The sequence below is a fragment of the Mobula hypostoma genome, chromosome 12 (genome assembly GCF_963921235.1).
Source record: "Mobula hypostoma chromosome 12, sMobHyp1.1, whole genome shotgun sequence".
Classification (NCBI taxonomy): Eukaryota; Metazoa; Chordata; class Chondrichthyes; order Myliobatiformes; family Myliobatidae; genus Mobula; species Mobula hypostoma.
Genome location: NC_086108.1, coordinates 22,523,679 through 22,538,907, shown reverse-complemented (window position 1 = coordinate 22,538,907; position 15,229 = coordinate 22,523,679). Strand labels below are relative to the sequence as shown.

Below are 15,229 nucleotides of genomic sequence, written 5' to 3'. Positions count from 1 at the left end.
CTAAACCTGTTAGTTGCTGGTAAACGCAGCAGGCCAGGCAGCATCTCTAGGAAGAGGTACAGTCGACGTTTCGGGCCGAGACCCTTCGTCAGGACTAACTGAAGGTAGAGTTAGTAAGAGATTTGAAAGTGGGAGGGGGAGGGGGAGACCCAAAATGATAGGAGCAGACAGGAGGGGGAGGGATGGAGCCAAGAGCTGGACAGGTGATAGGCAAAGGGGATATGAGAGGATCATGGGACAGGAGGCCCGGGGAGAAAGATAAGGGTGGGGGGGAACCCAGAGGATGGGCAAGGGGTATAGTCAGAGGGACAGAGGGAGAAAAAAAGTGAGAGAAAGAATGTGTGTATAAAAAAAAAATAACGGATGGAGTACGAGGGGGAGGTGGGGCATTAGCAGAAGTTAGAGAAGTCAATGTTCATGCCATCAGGTTGGAGGCTACCCAGACGGAATGTAAGGTGTTGTTCCTCCAACCTGAGTGTGGCTTCATCTTCACAGTAGAGGAGGCCGTGGATAGACATGTCAGAATGGGAATGGGATGTGGAATTAAAATGTGTGGCCACTGGGAGATCCTGCTTTCTCTGGCGGACAGAGCGTAGGTATTCAGCAAAGCGGTCTCCCAGTCGGTGTCGGGTCTCGCCAATATATAGAAGGCCACATCGGGAGCACCGGACACAGTTTATCACCCCAGTCGCCTCACCTGGAAGGACTGTCTGGGGCCCAGAATGGTGGTAAGGGAGGAAGTGTAAGGGCACGTGTAGCACTTGTTCTGCTTACACAGATAAGTGCCAGGAGGGAGATCAGTAGGGAGAGATGGGGGAGATGAATGGACAAGGGAGTCACGTAGGGAGCGATCCCTGCGGAAAGCAGAGAGGGGGGGAAGGGAACGATGTGCTTAGTGGTGGGATCCCGTTGGAGGTGGCGGAATTTACGGAGTATAATATGTTGGACCCGGAGGCTGGTGGGGTGGTAGGTGAGGACCAGGGGAACCCTATTCCTAGTGGGGTGGCGGGAGGATGGAGTGAGAGCAGATGTGCGTGGAATGGGGGAGATGCATTTGAGAGTAGAGTTGATGGTGGAGGAAGGGAAGCCCCTTTCTTTAAAAAAGGACATCTCCCTCGTCCTAGAATGAAAAGCCTCATCCTGAGAGCAGATGCGGCGGAGGCAGAGGAATTGCGAAAAGGGGATGGCATTTTTGCAAGAGACAGGGTGAGAAGAGGAATAGTCCAGATAGCTGAGAGAGTCAGTAGGCTTATAGTAGACATCAGTGGATAAGCTGTGTTACGTACCCCGTAACTGGGTTGCCAAACCAGCAGAAATGGATCACTCAGTTGGAGTCTGGAGTACTAGAACTAAGAAAGTTTTATTAAAGAAACAAGCAACACAGTAATCGAAAGGATAATAAATGCAACAGTTCAGCAATGTTAACCACACATGTGCACAGAATTAAGATAACAGCATCAATCAAGCTCTATCGTTGTCTAGGGGGAAAATGACCAAATTTCAAAATGACTCAAAGTTCAGTCCAGTTAGTAGTTCAGTTCACAGTAATCGTTGCCATGGCAATGGACAAGGTGGGGGAAGAGAGAGATAGAACAGGAACAACTGATCATTCAGACACGGCTTCACTCACAGACCGGCGAGATGGCTCACAAGCAACTTTTGGGCGGGTCCTTGGTGATGTCACCTGAGGTCACCGACTGTGACCACTCCTCCAAATGCGGTCGATCCTCTGCAGTGAACCCGGCACCCAGGCAAGGGCGGACACACACCGGGTTCCCGCTGATCGTACCTTTCCACCCTGGCCGTTGTCTGATACTTCTCACCCACTCGTGACATTCGCACCGCTTCCAGGGTCTCGTTACCTCGGGTGGCGTGTGTCCTGCCTTAGCGAACCTGTCCCTTTTTATCCCCCTGCTGGGGTATCGCCTGTCCACCACTTCAAACAGTTCAAGGTTCAAAGGGGAAGCCGCTCCAGACAGCTCTCTCTCCCACGTCCCTTCATTACACATCTCCAGACGCTGCTCCATTGTTCCTTATCTCTCCTTCCCCTGAGGGCAGGTGGCAGACCAACTGCTGATGCCACTGATGCTAGCCCAGGCCAGCAAACATCTTAATTTTATGTGTATTCTCGTCACAGCTGTCTCCAGAGATAGAGACAGAAAGATCGAGAAAGGGGAGGGAGGTGTCAGAAATGGACCAGGTAAACTTGACGGCAGGGTAAAAGTTAGAGGCAAAGTTAATAAAGACAATGAGCTCAGCATGAATGCAGGAAGCAGCGCCAATACAGTCGTCGATGTAGTGAAGGAAAAGTGGGGGACAGATACCAGAATAGGTACAGAACATAGATTGTTCCACAAAGCCAACAAAAAGGCAGGCATAGCTAGGACCCATATGGGTGCCCATAGCTACACCTGTAGTTTGGAGGAAGTGGGAGGAGCCAAAGGAGAAATGTCTTTGTACTGTGGGTGGAAACTGGGGCACCCAAAACAAACCCATTCGCCTACCACAGCAATAGGTCAACTGCAGATGCCATCTCTCTGGCCCTACATTCCTCCTTAGAACACCTAGAGAATAAAGACGCATACGTAAGGCTCCTTTTCATTGACTACAGCTCTGCCTTTCAATACCATCATTCCAAATAAACTGATTTCTAAGCTCTGGAACCTGGGCCTTAGCACTCAGATCTGCAGCTGGATCTTCAACTTCCTCACAGACAGAACCCAGGCTGTAAAAATAGGGGACAAGCTCTCCTCTACAATCACTCTGAGCACCGGTGCCCCACAAGGCTGTGTACTCAGCCCCCTGCTGTACTCACTGTACACCCATGATTGTGTAGCCAAGTTTCCATAAGTTTGCTGATGACACAACAATTGTAGGCTGTATCTCGGGTAATGATGAGTTTGAGTACAGAGAGGAAATTAAGAACAATGGTGGCATGGTGCGAAGACAATAACCTATCCCTCAACGTCAGCAAGACGAAGGAATTGGTTGTTGACTTCAGAAGGAGTAGAGGACTGCACAACCCAATTTACATTGGTGGTGCGCAAGTGGAACAGGTCAAAAGCTTTAAGTTCCTCGAGGTCAATATCATAAATGACCTGACTTGGTCCAACCAAGCAGAGTCCACTGCCAAGAAGGCCCATCAGCACCTTTACTTCCTGAGAAAACTAAAGAAATTTGGCCTGTCCCCTAAAACCCTCACTAATTTCTATAGATACACTGTAGAAAGCATTCTTCTAGGGTGCATCACAACCTGGTATGAAAGTTGTCCTGTCCAAGACCGGAAGAAGCTGCAGAAGACTGTGAACACAGCCCAGCACATCACACAAACCAATCTTCCATCCTTGGACTCACTTTACACCTCACGATGTCAGAGCAGTGCTGCCAGGATAATCAAGGACACGACCCGTCCAGCCAACACACTTTTCGTCCCTCTTCCCTCTGGGAGAAGGCTCAGGAGCTTGAAGACTTATACGGCCAAATTTGGGAACAGTTTCTTTCCAACTGTGATAAGACTGCTGAACGGATCCTGACTCGGATCTGGGCCATACCCTCCAAATATCCGGACCTGCCTCTCTGGTTTTTGCACGACCTTACTTTCCATTTCCTATTTTCTATTTATGATTTATAATTTAAATTTTTAATATTTACTATCAATTTGTACTCCAGGGAGCGGGAAGCACAGAATCAAATATCACTGTGATGATTGTACGTTCTAGTATCAATTGTTTGGCGACAATAAAGTATAAAGTACATCACAAACAACAGGGGACCCAGCACTGACCCTTGCCGAATACCACTTGTCACAGACCTCCAGGCAGAATAACATCCTTCCACCCCATATTTATCTTCCATAGGCAATCCAATTCCAAAACCTAATTGCAATCCACCCTGAATCCCAAGCATCTTCCGAATCAACCTACCATGAGTTACCTTATCGAAAGCCTTATTAAAGTCCATGTAGATAATGTCCACTGCCTTACTCTCATCAGCACCTTTCTGACTCCTCAAAATCTCAATTAAATTTTGAGACATGACTTAGACTGCACAAAGCAATGCTGACTGTCCCAAGGCACCCTTCAGTATCCTCTCCAAGAGCTTTCCTACCACTGACACTATAATTACTTGGATTAATTCCATTTAACTTCTTGAACAACGGAACCACATTTGGCAATCTCTAATCCTCTGGGACCTCACCTGTTTCCAGTGGGGACATAAAGATCCTTGCCAAACCTAAGCGATCTCCTCACTTGCTTATTTCAATATTCTGATATACAAACATGACAGCAGGCACTAGGTTTTTATACACCTGATGCAGAAAATCCAGCATCATCTCCTCTTAATCACAAAATATTCCAGCACATTAGCAGGTCTCACACTATTTCCATGATCCTCCAATTTCAAGATACCCATAATATTCACCCACTATCAGTTCTGGTTCATTTCCCAAAACTAGTCCCGTTACATTCTTTCTTCTAGATAGATTTTCCACATGCTGCTTCAAGAAACCATCTTGGATGTACTGAAGAAATCCCACCACATCTAAGCTTCTTGCAATAAAGTTCTAATTAATACCGGGGAAGTTGAAGACCCTCCCCCAATACAAAAAAAATTCCATAATCTGTCCACATATCTGGTCCCCTCTCTATCAGTAGTCTATGGTCAAAGTCTATTCAGCAAGATTTCGTCTGTCCCATTTCTGAATTCCACCAACCTGCCTATGCAGATGAGTTCTCCAATGTGCCTTCTCTGGGTACTGCTGTGACACTCTCCTTTATCAGCAGTACAACCCTGACACCTTTATTGTCCCCTCTCTATCATAAGCAAGAGAATGAAACCCAGGAACACTGAGCTGCCAGTCCTGTCTCTCTCGCACCCAGGTCTCCACATCAGCAACAATGCAATTCCATGTACAGATCCAAGCTCCAACTTTATCCTTCTTGGGTATAGTACTCCTAGCTTTGAAATAAACATTTCTTAGACAATCCCACCCACCACGTTTATTAGCCTGTTCCTTGGTGTCCTTGCTTTCAATCTGACTTGGCAAACCTTCTTTCTTACCTGTAACCCTACAAACAGTCCTGCTGCTGTGGTTCCTGTTCCTCTGCCACTCTAGTTTAAACACTCCCAAGTAGCACCGACAAACCTCCCAGCAAGGATATTGATTCCCCTACAGTTCAGATGCAAACCACTTTGTTTGTACAGATCCCCACCCTCCCTGGTAGAGCGCCCAATGATCCATAAACCTGAAGTCCTCCTTCCCACAACAGTTCCTTAGCCACATACTGACTGAACTTGCATCTATTTCTCATCTTGTGAGCACGTGGCATGGGTAGTAATCCTAAAATTGCAACCATTGAACTCCAGAGTTTGAACTTTGTACCTTATTTCCTGAAATCCCTTTGCAAGACCTCATCCTTACTCCTGCCTACGCCATTAGTACAGTACCTACAGTATATAGACCACGTTCACACTCCCCTCTCAGATTGTCCTGAACCCACTGCGAGACATCTTTGACCCTGGCACCAGGAAGGCAACACACCATCCTGAATGTGGTAACAGAAAAACCTCCTTGCACCCTTACTAAGTCCCCCTTGCCTATCGCACTGCCTGACTTCACTTTCACTTCTTTACCTTAGAGACAAGACACCCAGCTACTGTTGCTGACCTCTAAGAGGTGACCCTCCAAAAATACCTAAAGGGGTTTGCCTGTTACTGCGAGGATTGGCCACAGGGGAATTCAGCTGTCTATCTACTCCCCATCTATCTCACCCAGCTATCAGTAACTCACACCCAAGGTGTGACTACATCACCAAAACTGTCGTCTATATCATCCTTGGAATCCCAGAAGATCCTGAGCACATCCAACTATAGCTCTACTTCCTTTTATCAAGGCACAAGAAAAAAAAGATGACAAATTCACCTTCTCAGAACATTGCAAACAGTGCTGATTAAATCATATAATACTACAAACTTTATTTCACCAAATGGACAGAAAAGTGTAAATGGAATTGAACTGAGTGTAAGGGAGTCCATTTGAAGACAGTAAACAGGAAGAACCTGTACAGAATGCTGAGACATGAAGAACCAATGAGCCCATGACCACAGAGCTCAGGTAGCAAGGCAGATGGATGCAATGGTTGAGAAGATATACAACACTTGCCCCATCCAATAACTGTCTAAGAAATTACTTAAACCACATTCAGAGTATAGGATAGAGCTAGAGTCACACTACAGAAGGATTGGGATAGCACAAAAAAAACATACAGAATAAACTCCTGGTCACACTACAGAAAGATCGCAATAGCACAAGGAATACTGAAGAGGATGTTGCCAGGACTAAAGCAGCAAGAACGGTTGAGCAATCTTTTGTGATGGTTGCTGTGGGTACTAACAAAGTGTGCGATACTTTCTAGTTTCTTGATCACCAGTTTTAAGTAGTGCTTATCTTTGCAATGAGCTATTGCTATTATTTTTATCTACACTAATTTTCATTTCTCTGTGGCTGTGTGTGGTCTTTCTTCTTCGAGCTTGCCAGGTCAGGTTATACCCAGTCACCAAAACATTCTAGCCCGAGGCTTGCTGTCTCGGGAACAACTGACTACCTCAGGGGAGACCAGCACTGCAAGCTTCTCAGCTGCGCAGCACTGTGTGTAGTCACACAGGATCTGCTGTTCAAAGGCTGATGCCTTTTTGCCTAGTACAGAACTCCACTCTTTATCACCAACCGTCCTACAGAGATGGACTGCTCTCTTGTCAGAGAAACAGCAAGTGTGATACATGAGCCAATTTCCTGTCAGGTATAACATGTGACATATCACCAGGTGAATGCAAAGCATGCACAAGCTCCAGCCACAGATAACAATAGATAGCTGTCACCATTGCCTTGGAACAGAGAAAAAAAAAGGAATGATGATCCAAGAAGAATCTCAAGTAATAGCCAGTGCAAATAAGAGTCGTTTTTCCTTCCTTCCTTCCTCAGGAGACCATGCCCTCAGTCTTATCCCTCCTGCTCAAGGATTTGCACCAACACCATTAGCCTTCACGCAAGTGATAAGCAGTCCTCAGCAGGTCGGGCAGCATCAGTGGAAAAGATCAGTCGATGTTTCGGGCCGGAACCCTTCGTCAGGAGTGTTGCTTTGACCCCAGCATCTGCAGATTATTTTGTGTTAGTGATAAGCAGTAACGTCCACAATCAATGCAGCTTCCAAAGTTCAGTATGGCTGACCCTAGCCAACTTCAACAAACCTGCAAGTAGTGGATGTTCCTTTATGTAGGTAAAGAACTTCCCAGTTCTGTTCAGAATGTGTGCTTGGGTGTCACTGTACATTAACTTCACCCATGCAAACCAAACTGAAAGTAAAAATGATAAACATGCATCGCACAACTGACATCAACCCAGAATGAGGCTCAAAATTGCAATCAAGTCTTTCAAAATGTGCATGCTGCTCTCTTTTCAACCTACATATTGTTTTTACACAGCAATTCAGATTTCTGATTAAAATGCATTGCTATGTAATTGAATTTCAAAGCCACAGTGGTAACTGACCAGTGGCCAACTTGTACCTTGATCAGTCCAGTTACGAAGTGAATGGAGACACAAAGACACAGGGTCACTCTCAGTGACTAGGAAACAAAACATGACATCTCTAGCTTGTCATGGCTGCTCCGATTGCTTGTACGTGCCTCAAAGGCCGCCTAGTGAAGAACAACTAATGATGCCCCAGCACAGAGTCAGAGTTTCCGGCATTCTGGCAAGACAATGAGTTAAATTGTCCCATTTCTGCAATTAACTTACTCAAGTCAGGAGCACAAAAATTTGCAATTTAAAAAAAGTATATATACACACACATATATACACACACACACACACATATATACACACACACACACACACACATATACACACACACACACATACACACACACATATACACACACACACACACACACACATATACACACACACACACACACATATATACACACACACACACACATATATATACACACACACACACACATACACACATATACACACACACACACACACATACACACACACATACACACACACATTACACACACACACACACATATATATATACACACACATATATACACACACACACACACATATACACACACACACATATACACACACACACATATACACACACACACACATACACACACACACACACACATATACACACACACACACACATATACACACACACACACACATATACACACACACACATCACTACCGTTTCAAGTTCTAGTTTTTTTGTTTTTTTTTTAAGTTGTTTTCACTTGTGTTGCTATTACAGTCAAACTATTTTAATTGTAGAGCCACTGGAAAAGGTTACAAATCCTACAGGACCTCAAATGGGAGACACTCTATTTAGCCAAAGAGTCCACAGTTAAATCATGGATAATTGTATAAATATCTTCTTGTCTTTCTTTTGCACCTGTTAATCACCAAGTGGGAAAGAGGCTTCAGATAAATTCAACAAGTGTCAGTGTGCTAAACTGCACTGATACATCAATGGTAAGGGGACAGAATAAAGTAACTTCATCCCCAAATCTTCCTGCCAGATTGGGGAAGAAGGAAGAGAATATCAACGAGGCAGTCAAAACACTGACTTATGCCGTGGTCTTCACAACACAACATTGTTGCATGAGCCATCTTTGCAACAACTGCAGCTACTGGGAACAGCTTTTCATGCTATTTGTCATAAATCATGAAGATTGATTTACAGCTACAATGTTAAATATAAAGCTTTGAGCAGAGATGGTCCACAGAACCACAACTACACAATCGAATAAATCAGCATGACAGTGAAGTGCCTCCTGAGCACCTTGTATGATAAGATGGATTCTTGATGTCACAGTTTACCCCGTCATGGTCATGCATCTTATAACACTTTATTCTGCATTCTGTTACTGCTTCCCCTTGCACTACTTGATGTTTTGATGTGATGAAATCTGCACGGATGGCATGCAGAGCAAAGTTTGTCACCAGACCTCAAGTCAGGTGACAATAAAGAACTAATTTATAATTTTCCACTCAGTGACCCCAAAGAGGAAATGGTGTTGCCAATCGATCAACCCAAGGAACACAATATTTTTTGTTATACCAGGGTCACCTTGTGCCAAAGAGGGGTAAAACTATCGTTACCATCCGAAATAATCCTACCGCTGCCTGTAAGGAGTTTTATGTTCTTCCCGTGACCATGTGGGCTTCCTCTGGGTGATCTGGTTTTCTCCCACAATCCAAAGATGTGCCGGTTGGTAGGTTAACTGGTCATTGTAAATTGTGAGGATAGGATTAAATCGGGGTTCAGTGGGTGGTGCAGATCATAGGGCCAGAAAGGCCTATTCTGCACTGTATCTCAATAAATAGATTCATCCAACACACCAAATCTAGGTTTATGCCTTTTGACCTGATGACTGGGGGGAGAAGAGGGGCGGTGGAGCTAGGGAGGAGCATCACCAAACTTCCTGGAAATGGCCTCTTCAAGGACCTGCCAAGATGGGCAAGAAGAGCAGGCAATCCTTTTTTTGCCTAGAAGTAGGAAGTAATTCATTGGGAAACTGTGCATCCTCACTGAAAACCAATGGAGAATAACGTCACTTACCTTTGTTGTAAACAGTGCCTCTCCTGGGACATAACTCCTCCCCCACAGCTCCGACTACAGGTGGACCAGGAGCTCCACTCTCCCCACCAATGGGCCACATCCTCCTCTTTGCTTTGGTCCCTTTCCATGACTTCACTACTGTCCTGACAAAAATAAAAAATAAAAATCCATTTATATTCATCAGCCATTAAATGGATTGGCTGCTTACCCAAGGAGCATGCAGTAAAATTGGTAAACGTGAAGCAAAGAGGCAAAGAACTATTTTAGGAACACAACAACATTTAGTCCTAAATTGTTTCCACCAGTCAGGGAAATCATGGATAATCTGTGACCCAAGTGCACAGATGGATCTTTGCCTTACAACCTTAGTTATTAACATCCCACGTGTATAATTATAAACATTCCAACACTTGCTACATTTTTCAGAGGCGAGTTCCAGACTTTTTCCCAGCCAGTAGTGATACAGAGGCACAGCGGGCAGAGTTGCTGCATTAGGCTGGAGTGCCAAAGACCAAGATTCAATCTTAATCCAGGGTGCTCTCTGTGTGGAGTTTAGACATTCTCTCTCACCACATGGGTACCCTCCAAAAGATGTGCTGACAGATTAATTGGCCAATATAAATTCTTGTTGTGTGCATACATAGTAGGATCTAGAGGAAGTCAATGATGAAGTGGGGAGAATGAATAATCGTGTTAGCGTACAGTCCTGTGCAAAAGTCTTAGGCACATATATGGCTAGGCTGCTTAAGACTTTTGCAGAGTACTGTAGTAATTTTATTTATTACACTGTACTGCTGCCACTAAAAAAGTAATTTCATGACTTGTAGGTGATAAACCCGATTCTGATATGGCTCTGTATTGTGGACTGAGAGTGGGAAGGGGATAGGGAGAGGGGAATCATGGTTGCAAAAAGGGGAAGGCAGAGGAAGCAGAGAAACATTCTGTAATAACCAATTAACCAATTGTTTGAAATCAAATTACCTTGCCTGGTGTCTCAGAGCTGGGCATGTCTGCACCCAACACCCGCCCCGGCTCCCCTCCTCTGCCGCCTGTCCCACAACCCTCCCACGATGCTCCACCCTCACCATTCTCAACAGCCTTTGCTCCCACCAGACTTAGAAACTGGCTTCCAACTACTCTATTTGTTAAAGAATCAAATCTGCACTGAGCATCCACTCCAATCTTACACTAGTCACATTTTTATACTTCCCACAGATCCTACCACCCGCCTACACACTAGGAGTAATTCACAGGTGCCAATTAATTTACTAACCTGCATATCTTCATATTAGAAGAACCCTATACATCCAGAGGAAACCCACACGAAGAACTTGCAACCTCCACACAGACAGTATCAGAAATCAGGATCGAACCAGGTTGCTTACACTGAGGCAGCAGTTCTACTAACTGCAACACAGTGTTGCCTCCACCCATAATAAATAGAAACTTTGATCTAATCCCCACTTTTCATCTTCTAAATTTCAAGACCAAGCCTATGCAATCAGTACTCAGAATGTAATTTCTGGAGACCCAGTTACCATTCTCATAAATATGCACAACACCCATTCCAAAGACAGCTCGAGGGGGCAAATGGCCTAGTTTGGCTCCTACATCTTATGGTCCATGGTCTAGTTCTTCCTCACAATGCTAAGATGCTTAGGATTGTCTTAAGTATCCCAGGTGTGATTTATGGAAAGCTTTGTTTAACTGCACCACAACCCTTTGAATTCCAGTGCAATTAATATAATTTCATAATGCTTTATTATTTCTGATTAAGGAGCCCATGGTAACTTAAGTATTGAACATAAATGTATCCTAAATCACACATAAACAGATTTTTACCTTTTCACTCAAGCCCTTGATAAACACTTATAGAAACAGGTTGTGCATTATCCCAACTCTGTTGCCTGCAGGCAGCTAGTGTCCAAACCAGATGAAAAAAAATTGAACTCCATGATAGCAGTTTCACAATTGGTCATTCACAATCTCCAAGGCAGAGGTTCCCAATCTTTTTTTAATGCATGGACCCCTCCCATTAACCGAGAGGTCCATGGACCCCAGGCTGCGAACCCCTGCTCCAAGGGAATATAATGAATGCCTCCTTGAAAACCACATAAACATCCACTACCATTCCTTAATTCAGCATCACAAACTTCAGCATAGCAAGGATGTCTGGGACAAAGTATAATGGAAATTTACCAGAATGTTACCTCCCTTCCATGAATTAAATTCTGAGTCATGAATATACCAACTAGATTTGGACTCTCCATGTTTTAGAAGATTTGGAAATACCTGGAAGGTCAGGCAGTATTCATGGAAAGAGAAAGTGTTAAGTGTATGACATTTCACTGACCCGAAATTGCCTGGTCTGATGATTATTTCCAGCATTTTCTGCTTTTGCTTCAGATATTCTATAATTTATGTTTTTCTTGACAATGCTGCGTTTCTGACTCTGTGCCTTGATGCTGCTGCAAAAGTTTCAAATGCACCTATGCGTACACATGCTTGTGCATTTGACAATAAACTCAACTTTGATTTCTAAGATCCACAGGTTTTTGTTTGGCTTTTAGAAAATTCAAAGGCTTGACGTGGTCTTATGCTCTTGTGCTTGTGAGCACTTTCAACCAATGCTATAAATTCAAAAAATACTGCAGACAATTTATGAACAATATTCCTCAATGTCTCACAACTCAAGATCTTCAATTCAAGGCTAAAGCAGATATGACTACAGACAGTCTACATTACCTACCAAAATAATCACCTTTCCCGTCTCTAGACACGGCCCCTTGCTTAATGGTATTGGCCCACAGTATAAAGTAAGTTGGGAAACCCTGCTCCAGAGGAAGCATCCATAAACCTATCTTTTTTGCCTCCTTCAAAGCAACAAGAGCTTGAAGACATTGAAGACCTGATGAAGGGTCTTGGCCCGAAACAGTGACTGTACTCTTTTCATAGATGCTGCCTGGCCTGCGGAGTTCCTCCAGCATCTTTTGTCTGTTGCTCAGATTTCCAGCATCTGCAGATTTTCCCATGTTTGTTATGCAAGTCTTCTTATATTTCCTCAATTCGGTCTGATACTCAATGCACACAGGAAAATGCATAGCCGCTGTTGCATTGCTTTCACCAGGGCCTTAAAACTGGAAGACCATCAAAAGAAAAATCAAGTTAATGTAGCATCTGAAGCAAGTGAAGTGAAACTGGTTTTGTTAAAACGTTGTTAAACAGATCAACATTTATCTGGCAACACACATCAAAGTTGCTGGTGAACGCAGCAGGCCAGGCAGCATCTCTAGGAAGAGGTACAGTCGACATTTCAGGCCGAGACCCTTCGTCAGGACTAACTGAAGGAAGAGTGAGTAAGAGATTTGAAAGTGGGAGGGGGAGGGGGAGATCCAAAATGATAGGAGAAGACAGGAGGGGGAGGGATAGAGCCAAGAGCTGGACAGGTGATTGGCAAAGGGGATATGAGAGGATCATGGGACAAGAGGCCCAGGGAGAAAGACAAAGGTGGGGGGGGGAACCCAGAGGATGGGCAAGGGGTATAGTCAGAGGGACAGAGGGAGAAAAAGGAGAGTGAGAGAAAGAATGTGTGTATAAAAATAAATAACAGATGGGGTACAAGGGGGAGGTGGGGCCTTAGCGGAAGTTAGAGAAGTCGATGTTCATGCCATCAGGTTGGAGGCTACCCAGACGGAATATAAGGTGTTGTTCCTCCAACCTGAGTGTGGCTTCATCTTTACAGTAGAGGAGGCCATGGATAGACATGTCAGAATGGGAATGGGATGTGGAATTAAAATGTGTGGCCACTGGGAGATCCTGCTTTCTCTGGTGGACAGAGCGTAGGTGTTCAGCAAAGCGGTCTCCCAGTCTGCATTGGGTCTCGCCTATATTTAGAAGGCCATATCGGGAGCACCGGATGCAGTATATCACCCCAGCTGACTCACAGGTGAAGTGTCGCCTCACCTGGAAGGACTGTCTGGGGCCCTGAATGGTGATAAGGGAGGAAGTGTAAGGGCATGTGTAGCACTTGTTCCGCTTACAAGGATAAGTGCCAGGAGGGAGATCAGCGGGGAGGGATGGGGGGGACGAATGGACAAGGGAGTCGCGTAGGGAGCGATCCCTGCGGAAAGCAGGCGGGGGGGAGGAAGGAGGGAAAGATGTGCTTAGTGGTGGGATCCCATTGGAGGTGGCGGAAGTTACGGAGAATAATACGTTGGACCTGGAGGCTGGTGGGGTGGTAGGTGAGGACCAGGGGAACCCTATTCCTAGTGGGGTGGCGGGAGGATGGAGTGAGAGCAGATGTACGTGAAATGGGGGAGATGCATTTGAGAGCAGAGTTGATAGTGGAGGAAGGGAAGCCCCTTTCTTTAAAAAAGGAGGACATCTCCCTCGTCCTGGAATGAAAAGCCTCATCCTGAGAGCAGATGCGGCGGAGACAGAGGAATTGCGAGAAGGGGATGGCATTTTTGCAAGAAACAGGGTGAGAAGAGGAATAGTCCAGATAACTCTGAGAGTCAGTAGGCTTATAGTAGAGATCAGTAGATAAGCTGTCTCCAGAGACAGAAAGATCTAGGAAGGGGAGGGAGGTGCCAGAAATGGACCAGGTAAACTTGAGGGCAGGGTGAAAGTTGGAGGCAAAGTTAATAAAGTCAACGAGCTCAGCATGTGTACAGGAAGCAGCGCCAATGCAGTCCTGACGAAGGGTCTCGGCCTGAAACGTCAACTGTACCTCTTCCTAGAGATGCTGCCTAGTCTGCAGCGTTCACCAGCAACTTTGAAGTGTGTTGCTTGAATTTCCAGCATCTGCAGAATTCCTGTTGTTTGAATATTTATCTGGATTCATATTTGGCTAATAGAGATACAAATTCTCTGCAACAGTCATCCAATTTTGAAGCTACCAATGAGCCATATGATCCTTACACCTTTTGCAGACTCTAAAAATCTGGCTAGAGAATCAATTAGCAATGAAAAATAGTTCAGAGTGACAACTTCAACAAGGCAGCTCTGCAAGTGTTAGTGAAAGTGGAGTGAAAAGATAGAAGTGCACTTAAAAGTGAGTTAATCATACTAAACAAGCAGGAAAGGAACAAAGAGTAGACATCTATCATTCACAAAATGAACAAAGTGCACAAATTAAATAGAAACCCAAAACTGAGCTTGCAAAGTACAAGAAAAACACATACATACAAACAAGTTATAAAAGGATGTGTGGGAAAAGCACTGTGTAACACAGTAAATAAAGATTATTAAACACAAAGCAAATACAGTGGATTCTACTTAACTGAGTCATCAGTTGATTGGGGTTGCCATGTATTTAGGACAACTCTTAAAGAACAAAAGCTAAAAATCGAGCAAATTGCCAGGATTCCTTTTGTTTATTTGGGACACTGTGACACTTAATTGGGGCAGGAGACTGTTGCTGGACATTTTCTAACTAGCCTTTGTCAGGTACACCTGCATAGCCATTAGACACTACTCTGCACTTAGAGCAATCAGTTTTTAAATAGCATCAGTTGTGTGTGTTTCTGTTCAAAAAGCAGTGATTTTTGTCACTGATATTTGGTGAGAAATAAGCCGCAGGACAA

At 44.6% G+C, this 15,229-nt stretch overlaps 1 protein-coding gene across 4 annotated transcripts in view; it reads right to left on the bottom strand.

Annotated features, from left to right (window-relative positions):
* si:ch211-267e7.3 (ADAMTS-like protein 2) overlaps window positions 1-15,229 on the bottom strand; it is a 149,883-nt gene that overhangs the window by 119,409 nt on the left and 15,245 nt on the right. For 2 of the 4 annotated variants that reach the window (XM_063063749.1, XM_063063750.1), the window contains one exon: window positions 9,645-9,787. In XM_063063749.1, coding sequence (XP_062919819.1) covers window positions 9,645-9,787 — 143 coding nt within the window. The remainder of the gene's footprint in view (window positions 1-9,644; window positions 9,788-15,229) is intronic. The other 2 variants (XM_063063748.1, XM_063063751.1) reach the window with 1 other exon arrangement.